Below are 9,987 nucleotides of genomic sequence, written 5' to 3'. Positions count from 1 at the left end.
TGGCGGCTTAACATGGGACAAAGTAAAGAGCTTTCTAACAGCAAGATAACATAGAGATACTGTCTAAAGACTTTTCTAGAAGCATTAGAAGGTAGAGAGAGCCTCTATAAGTCCTACTAAAATCCAGTTATTCTTGCAAGGTGGTGAAATCAATTATAGGAATATTTTTTACACTGTTACGCTTGTTTCTCTTGTAAGTCTAAGGCATGCTTGGTTTAAGGCAATTTTATTTCATAATAATTGTGTGTCAATTTTTTATGAAAAATAATGACATAATGTCTGTATTGAGTACTGTTTGTAATTTAATGCTATATCTTTAGTTATACCTGTTCCTTGTTGCTGGAAATTGTAATATTAATTCATAGGAATCTCTGTACTATATAACCCATGGTTTTTCCAAAAAATGGCTCTGAAATGACCTTTATTACATTTTGATACATATTGATGTCCTTATGCTGCGTAGAAAAATGTTCCGGCTTCAATTTATCGAATTACAGCTATCTGAGGAGATTTGAAATTTGAAAATACAACGAGATCACTGTTAGCATAGCTTATTGAATTAATCAGGGCAAGTTAGAGGTAGCAATTAATACACTCCTTCTGTCAATGTCAATGGAGTGTGTCATTGCCTTTCTTTTGATTTATTGCATCATTAATATCATTCATAGCTGCTATAATTGTGTGGTATAGTAAATAGCTACAGTAAATAGCTACAGTAAATAGCTATGGTAATTAGCTATAGCTATTGTAAATTACTATAGCTATAAAATAGGTATAGTAAAGTTTATGATCTTTATGATAAGCTTACTGCATTATAATGTACACAGTGTTGGTGAGAAAAGAATCCAGTATAAGTATAACATTAGTAGCCTTACACATCAGTGTACATACAGCTAAAATATATGAGCTTAAAGCTAGTGTTGGTAACTGAGTTAATAAGATGTAAGTATACCATCTTCTTTAATTAAATCTGCTTATACATATCATCATGTAGTTTCCTTGTATAATACCATTTATGACTTGTTTGTCATTTGTGTGATCGTGTGAGTAGTTTATTTAATTCATTCCAACTATTCTCTTTAAAATAGCTAATTTGTGTAGGATGCACATAGTCATGAATAGTGAGATATGATAGGTAATTGTGTTTCATTGCCTTATTACCAATTATGCTTTTTATAACACAATATCCTACACAAATTTTAAAGTATAATTATCATGTTTGTAACATTTCATTGCTATTTGTTGATGCAATTTAAACAATGATGTTTTCATAAGCTTATACCATATACGGGGCCAAATCTGAGCATCCATTTATGATTCACACAAAGCCATTATTATTATCATGTGTTTTATATTTTATATACAGGTCCTGAGATCATCCCACTATGATCTGTGACTTCATTGAGTGCTAGCATTCCACTTAAAACTTTATCTATTATAGCTATCAGTACTGAAAGGGTTGTTCAGCTTATTATTGCAATGAAAAGTATTAGTGAAAGATAAGGAGAAGATGGTGAGAGCGTACGAAGGACTGAAAAGGAGCAAAGCTGAAAAAAATTTGAAAGAAAAGAGGAAAAAGAAAACAAGTACATTTAGTGGACAAGTTGTCAATTTTTTAAAACTGAGCAAGTTGTGTTTTTAGTGAACACATTCATAGTTACGAAAAATTTGTATGGTCAATATTCTCTATTATAACATTATTTGTAATGTTTAAGGCTACTAGGAAGAAGCTTCATGTCAATACCCACTTTACCATATAAGGTAGAATTGACTTCCCTTACTGCAGGAAATTAGGTCTGCATTATTTACTAATAATTTACTGATAATTGGGATATGTACAGGAAGTGACACAAAAATTACATAACCTTAGGAACCAATTAATCACATAAGACAACAATACTAATACTAAAGTCTATTTGCATTCACCTGAGCCCAGCAACTGATTACAGACCCCACTCAATAACACAATGCAATAATATTGTAAAAAGTATGGCTGTACTTTCTGCATGGGTTATACAACCAACTTGGAGCTAAAAAGCTACAGCTACTTCTTAAGTATCACAATAGATGCGGCAAAAGGAGAGGAATGCACTGGTATGTTTATCATTTCACAGTAGAGCTTGTAAGTCAAAAGTTATAGCAAAAAAATGAGGGCTCATGTGAACGCAAATGGACTTTAATAAGAACACCTACATACACTAAATTTAATGATAGTTTCCAATGGTTTACCACAATATGTCAATAATGTCATCAATCTATTTTCTAACTTAAATCTGCTTCCTTATCATTATTCTTAATTTATACTCCTTGTATAATACCATTTATGACTTGTTTGTCATTTGTGTGATCGTGTGAGTAGTTTATTTAGTTTTACTCCAACTATTGTATGTAGTAATAGCTATTACTCTAAACTTTGTGTAGGATGCTGTGTTACAAAAGCAGTGATATGACCTTATGAATTGATCACAATTGTGTTATAATAAGTGATTATGACCTGATAATTCAACTATGACCATTCATCAGCTCATAGTTGAATTTATACTTTTTGTAGCAACTATTTTAATACAATGTCTTATAAGAAATTTAGGGTACCAGTATAACATTACAGTAAACAGATGTAATGTTTTTCACTCTTCAATGCTCTTTGACTATACAGATTACATAGTTGAAGCAATGATTTAATAAGTTCTCACTGACATAAGCAATTTGCTGTACACTAGTCTATTCCAAATGCAAGCAGTCCATTGGGCATAGGTGCAGGAATAGGGGGGCAGGGGGGCCATGGCCCTGCAATAAAATAAAATATTAAATAAATTCTTTTTGGCATTAACTTCATTGCTAACTTTGTAACATTGAAAATATCCTAACTATTGTGCCGTTACAAGTGCTACCTGTATCTAGTTAGCACTTGTAAAACACATTCATCTTTATTATGAGTGCGTGATAATTTTTATAGGATGCAAATTTCATTCCTACACCTATGTTGGGTGGCCTAATTGTCCATGCATGTTTGTGTAATATTCATAGTAGCCAGTCCACCATATTTGTATTATGGTCCAACTTCCAAGCAATGCTGGGGTATCTTTCTGAGAGGTAACCTTTTGAATTTGATACATGGTCATTGGTCAGAACTAGGCCAAATAAGAAATCTTTGCTATGTTGATAAATCTACTTTAAATAATTTTTAAAGTGATAAATATGCATATAATGTGTATATAGTCATCCATTTATGATTCATATTATATGTTGTATAATAAAGATCTTGCCAAATATGATTGGAGGGTTACTGGGCACTGTGACTTCATTTTCTTATTTTTCTATTCAGTTGTAGGCTTAACTTGCTAGCATTCCCAAACTCTACTTGTATCACATTGGAAGTGGAGAATGAGGAGGAGGAGAATCAAAAGAAAGCAGAGAAAATGAATTCAAAAGTGGAGAAGAGGGGGAAAGTATGCTTGGGTAGGCAGATATTTTCTGGGAGGGATGAAGATGACTGTTTCAATAATAGCCCACGTGTTCTCACGTATCCGCTAAGCATTTTGGAATCCTCCTGTCCAACTTTGCCTCTCATATCAATAGAGCTACACAAGTCTGCACTTCTTTTTGTAGTGCCTTTCTAGCTCTAGCTTATTGGTACCTGATACTCTCAACTAAACCCAACAACATCTCTCTATTTAATTAACTCTTTCTGCCTACCAATACTCACCTTTTCCTTTGGCATCTGGTCTCCTCCTAAATCTGTTATAACTATTCTGGAGAAAACCTGGAGAGAACCTGGACCAAGTGTCTAAAAACCATTCTCGATCTTCCCCCTCATGCACCTGTCATTGGCATTCATTTATTACTAGGCACCCTTCCTGTAGAATTTCTGTTATCCAAATGCAGATTATGCTTTCTTATGAGTATATTGTGCTTGCTCACCTCAGCTCCTGCTAGACAAATATTAATTTATTGCCATTAGCACAGGCACCACTCACACTCTCCATCTCCCTTGCTAACAGCGATCATTTCTGATCTACACTCCTTTGACCTACCAGACCTCCAGGGTCTCATTTCTGACTCTAACATGTTAATGGCTGCAGAGTCAGTGATGAAGCAATATAAGCAAGATTAATGCAACAAGATCTACTGTATTAGTGTATTTAGACTTGTGCAATTGCTTTGCTTGCTCATACATGTAGATCATAGCACAATCAGATCTATAGCTTGCTTAGGCTCGTCCCTTTAATGTTTTACATTCTTCTAATAGTTATTGATACCAAATGATCAAAAACGCTAAATTAAGTACCAGCCAAATGTCAGTTTCATGAAAATCGCTAATATAAGTACACACTAATAATTGTCTCCTTAAGGTATCTGACCTCAGAGCCCACTGGGCAATCTGCTTAAATCTATAATTATATTATAAGTGTTTGAAAATCATAAAAACGGCCGCCATCTTGAAAAATCCATCTGAATCCTACATATACACAGCCAAGAGTTTGTGATTGATTCATGAATGATGTCAGTCCTGATCCGGCCTAATGCATCCTGAATCATGGATGTTGGGCAGCTAATATGGCAATGAGCATAGCTGAATCTATCAGCCTTGATACAATCATGTTGGAATTGATACTGGTTCAGCCAGAGCAACATGCATGATTCAGCAATGATACCTGTCAGACTGTATCAATACTGTAATCAGGCTCGATTCATTGATTTTGGGCAGTGTCTTGTATCATACATGTGAACTCTTGGCTGTGTAGGCTATCGCCTATAATAACTTGATGATTAGCTTAAATTTCCTCCACTACGGTGGTACTTAGTCAGCCAGGCCTGACTAGGTGGTACTCTCCATTTCAAGAAGTTAGATAATAAGTGGGTGTGATCAAGATTATGTCTATATAAAGCTAAAGCTTCTGTTCTGAGCGAGGACACCCTTCACTCTTTGGAGTTTCAGCATTGTAGGACTGGTAGTATTTGGAATTTTAGCTGCTGAAATTAAGCGAATTTGAGTCCTTGTCGGACACCCTCGGTTCTGAGGAATTAGCTAGCCAATTAAGGGCTAGGATGGCTGATGATGCTGCTATAGATATCGATGTAAGCTGTTCACTGTCTTTACTTGTCTATCTTTTTTAATATGATATCTATTCAAACAGCCTATAGATTATTTTTGATATTTTTATTTTCTGAAATAAAATATCTTGAGCCCTTGCATGCATGAACAGAGATGCAAACAATAAAGATTGTTCTGCAATTTATATGCTAACTTCTCTATCACACTCTATGTCTCTTTTTTCTATTTTGCAGCCAGACCTATGTAGTCGTCACCATGCTTTGGCTGAGCTTCTGGGAAGCATAGATGATCCTAAAAGCAGGCCATCTTTACACCAATTACATGAGCTTCTTGAAGGTCTAAGTGATCCTAACAACCGGCCATCTTTACCCACTTTCTCTGAGTTTCTGGAAGGCCTAAATGATTCTAATAGCATGAGTGATTCTAATAGCACAAGTGATATTAGTGGTAAATTTTAAAATTAAACATCTACCTTACAATTGTATAATAATTATCTAATTATTATGCTGAATATAATACTTTTAATAATATGTACTGCTAATGATAAGGTAGTGAGTAAGTAATAACAATAACGAGACACCTACAGTGCTTTGACTCACTGCAGTTGCTTGCACTGTTGCAATTAAAAGCAATAAATCGTAGGTTTCATCTCTATCATGTAGCATTATAGAGATAAAGACCATGATTCATTGCTTTAATAGTGCGTGTTCTGCACCAACTCAAGTCAAAAGAGCTATCATAAGCTAACATATCAGAAGCGTAGGAAGATTTTGGAGAAGGGGGTGTCTTGATGTACTGTGATATTATATAAGCAATTGGTGAACTGCATAGTTATCTTAGCATAAAATAGATATGGGTGTGGTCAAGAGTTTTTATAGACCCCCTAGGCCTAGTCTCATCTCGCGTAGCCAGACCACACCCTCCGTGCCTACGGGTGGTGTGGTCTGGCTACGCGAGATCTACCCTAGGCCTAGGCGCTAAGATTATTTTCAATGAATATGATTACAATAATGATATTCATTCATAATAAATAAGATTTTCCTATACGGTATCCACCCACGATGTAAATTACTGACGGCAAGAAGGCCTCGAGATCAAAAGAAAATCAAAGGCGGTGACACCGCCTGGCCATTTCTCTGAGTGCTACAAGGTACTACAGGCTTACAAGCAGCATTTATTGGAAAGTATGGAGGCCAGACTACATCATATAAGCCAGGTGTACTCTAATATCTATGATACAAAATAGTCTTAGCGCCTGGGGGTCTATAGCTAGGAGAAAGAGAAAAGCTAAAATTTATTTTAGCACTCGAAGAATTGGCAAAAAGTATTGCTTAGAATTTTAAGAGAGACTGAGAGAATTTGGTTGCTACTGTTTTTCCTAGTGCCACCTCGGATCCTCTTAATTTATAAAGACACTAAAAGACTATCCATTAATTTTGGAAGTCTGGAAACTGAACTTATAAGATTTTTTATGGTGAGCTACAGTGCTTGTGACTGATTGCCACCAAGTTTTTGTTTTAAGACTCATTGACAGAATTAAGATTGTGAGAAGAGCTGATTAGAAGTTTAGCTTTGGTTCTTAATTACATAGGGTACAATGCAGATTACCAGTGGCAAACAAAACTGGCCATTTTATAGTGATGGGCAATTCCGAGTCCAGAGTATTTGATCTTTCGATTCCAAATGGAATCGTACTCGTATCGAAAGAGAAATGGGAATCATTTGAAAAAAATTTCGAATTGAGCCACACCCAAGTGACCCAACCACTAGGGGTGAGGGGATTAGGCGGGAATAAAAATAGGAATAATAAGCTGTAAAAGAATACAGAATAATTTTGGGAATAAAAGGTGGCACATGGAATAAAAATGGCTTCTACAATGAAATTTTATGAGAGAGTAGCTCATGCCAATTATGTGCATCCTTTTTGGAATCTAATACCCAAAATTTAGTAAATTTTTTGACTTCTAGTTTAGTTATAAGCAAGACTCATTACTGTTTCGCCATGTTGAGGCCATGTTGAGAATTTTTTGAGAATATTTGATTAATTTTGGAGAATAAGTTCTTGATTGTTAGAGATATGCTGAATAGAATAATATGAAAATTTTCAGGAATAATCCCCCTACCCCTACCAACCACACTCTTTTAATATTAATAATAGTTAATAAACCAGCAGTTAATACAGTAATTATGTACTGTAATAGATAACACGTGGTTTGGCGCATGCGCAGATTAGTACTCGGAATCGGTACTTGATTCCATTGATTCCAGTCTCAAAAGTATTTTGAGACTGGAATCAATAATTATAATAATAATTATTATTATTATGTCATCATTTTAATTATAGTAATGCTACTGCATTACCATAGATATATATATATATTACTAAGATATATTACATAGATATTCGTAAAAAAAGTAACAGAAACAAGGGCAAGTAGGATTTTACCCAACGAAAATATGAAATGAAAATCCTACTCTTGTGACGCAAATTCTACTCTACATTGCAAGGTGATCTGTAATTTCTGACACATTAATAATTATTGAAAGTACAATGTAGAGTAGAATTTGCATCCCTACTTCATCTTGTTTTTTTTTAATTTTTTATGTTCTTAATGTAATAGTCAATGCATAATAATATTACATTGTATGTATTATAATTTTGAAAGGTCATATAATACTTAATGTACCAATGAAGCACTATGGTGCAATGGACTCGCCCACTGGAATTCACCTGAGTGATATGTATTACTTGTACTGTGATATTTTAAGCAATTTGAAAAAAATTATTAGTATTGACTGCATAGTTATAATGATAATTAAAATAAGCTGTGGGTGTGGTCAACAACTAACTAAATCATGGCACATGGGTAGGAGAAAGAAGAAAAGCTGAAATTTATTTTAGCATCTGAAGCTCTATTCCAAGAAAGAGTTGGCACAGAAAATTTTTCTAGATATTTAAAAGAGACTGAGAGAGTCGGTTGCTCCTGCTTTCCCCAGTGCCGCCTCAAAAATTCTCAAGGAGGCTAAATCACAAACTTTGAGCAACTGTAACTCACAAACAACGAAGTTAGGACAAAATCGTTCTTTTTTTCGTTAGATGGGATTTTCTACCTCTGAAGCAAATCTCGGTCTTGTAGAGTGAAACACGAGCTCTCACTTGGTGAGAGGTCCCCTGGTTTAGCAGTTCACAGCTTTTGGTGCCACAGGATGCTACAAGAGCATAACTAGATGAAAGAAAGCAACTTTATCTGTTGCTAGAAGAAGAAATATAGCTCTAGACTGCTTAGACAAAAAGATATTTTTTTTACAAATCAATTAAACTATGTGGACAGAACGACAGATGACAACCCAACTGCTTAGTTCCAGCCTACGCAAGTGTGGCGAGTCCAATAACATGCTCAGACATAGTTATACAAATTTCTCTTTATTTGACTACTCTAAGTCAGTATTTATCCTTAATTTTACAGATGAACTTGATGGCAACATGACACCGCTCCACCAAGCCTGTTTGATGAATGAATATGATCAAGTTGCTCAATTATTACAAGACAAAACAGTGGATATTTTTGCTCCTGATGAAGATGGATCTACACCACTTCATTGTGCTTGTCAGGCTGGTAACAAAGAAATAGTTGAGCTTCTTATTCAAGAAAGAGCTAATCGTCTTACATCTGCTTTGCATGAAAATGATGGTGACTCTAAAATAAAATCTTTTTTTAATGTCACTGATAATATTGAAGTAAGAGACATGTTAGTTATTGCATGTTCTTGTTGCTATCACTATTATTATTATGTAGAATACACCACTTGGTTTGGCTTGTATAAGAGGTCATACAGAAATAGTTGAACTACTGCTGGAGCAGGATGGAGTCGATATCAGTCACACTAATAAGCAAAAAGTAAGAGATTATTAAATGACAAGAGTAACAATGAAGTGAACTAAATTAATGTACATTTTTTCACTGAACTGGGATAAGAAATAGACAGCATTCAAAATTTTCAACAGATAAAATTTTCCGCTCTGTATTTATAATCTTATGAATTACGGTTACCTGATCAATACTTATTGGGCGAAGCCCACTAGTTCGAGTAGAGTATGTTTGTTTGTTTGTTTGTACACGTACGTCACCCCTATTTATCCGTATGAAAAATTTTCCTATTTTAATAACCTAATCTTAATCTTCTTTGAAAACGGGTGTGGTCACAGTGAAATAAAATGGCGCCAGCTATCAATTCTTCATTGTTCTCAGTTCATGTTCTTGACCTTACAAGTTACAAGTCACTCACTTGAGTCAGCAAGAATGCAAGAGAAGTCTCTACTACTTTCCAAATACAACAAGGAAGATTAAGAAGGCAGATATGCCACAGTTGTGAGCTTGTAAAGCCTCCACAACTACTGACATAACCTATGACTGCAGTTACTGTCTCTGGCTTCCAACACAACTTTTTTGCTGCAGAATGTGATAAACTGATAAAGAAAATTTGTATTTCCAAGCATGACTTCATTACAAACTACTGTATTTACTCATGTACATGTACAATAATGTAGCTCTATACCATATAACCTTTAAAATATAGCGTGGCTAGTGGGCTGAGCCCCTTAATGTTTTACATTCGTCTAGTTATTATTATTATTATTATTGTTATTATGCTAGCGTACACCACTTGGTATGGCTTGTATAGAAGGACATACAAAAATAGTTAAACTACTACTGGACAAGGGAGCTAATGTCAATGTCACTGATATTAATGGAGTAAGAGAAATTATTTAGTAATCAATTTTTATAAGAAACTTAGCAAAAATTATGTGGACATTATTTAATATTATTATTATTATTATTATTATTATTATTATGTAGAATACACCACTTGGTAATGCCAGTATACCAGGACATACAGAAATAGTTCAACTACTACTGGAGCATGGTGTG

General features: G+C 34.6%; 2 protein-coding genes across 2 annotated transcripts in view; both read left to right on the top strand.

Moving 5' to 3' along the window:
- LOC109584692 (RING finger protein 121-like) overlaps positions 1-1,682 on the top strand; it is a 5,383-nt gene extending 3,701 nt beyond the window's left edge. The window contains exon 5 of the mRNA XM_020000511.1: positions 1,367-1,682. Within this exon, the coding sequence (XP_019856070.1) occupies positions 1,367-1,396 (30 nt within the window). The 3' untranslated portion in view covers positions 1,397-1,682. The remainder of the gene's footprint in view (positions 1-1,366) is intronic.
- Positions 1,683-4,933: 3,251 nt separating this feature from the next.
- Positions 4,934-9,987, top strand: part of LOC105313913 (serine/threonine-protein phosphatase 6 regulatory ankyrin repeat subunit B-like) — a 5,258-nt gene continuing 204 nt past the window's right edge. Inside the window, exons 1-6 of the mRNA XM_020000498.1 lie at positions 4,934-5,079; positions 5,290-5,503; positions 8,524-8,795; positions 8,854-8,955; positions 9,712-9,810; positions 9,916-9,982. Of these exons, the coding sequence (XP_019856057.1) occupies positions 5,050-5,079; positions 5,290-5,503; positions 8,524-8,795; positions 8,854-8,955; positions 9,712-9,810; positions 9,916-9,982 (784 nt within the window). The 5' untranslated portion in view covers positions 4,934-5,049. The remainder of the gene's footprint in view (positions 5,080-5,289; positions 5,504-8,523; positions 8,796-8,853; positions 8,956-9,711; positions 9,811-9,915; positions 9,983-9,987) is intronic.

The sequence above is a fragment of the Amphimedon queenslandica genome, unplaced genomic scaffold (assembly GCF_000090795.2).
Source record: "Amphimedon queenslandica unplaced genomic scaffold, v1.1 AMPQUscaffold_13179, whole genome shotgun sequence".
Lineage (NCBI taxonomy): Eukaryota > Metazoa > Porifera > Demospongiae > Haplosclerida > Niphatidae > Amphimedon > Amphimedon queenslandica.
This window is presented reverse-complemented; position numbering and strand designations above follow the sequence as displayed.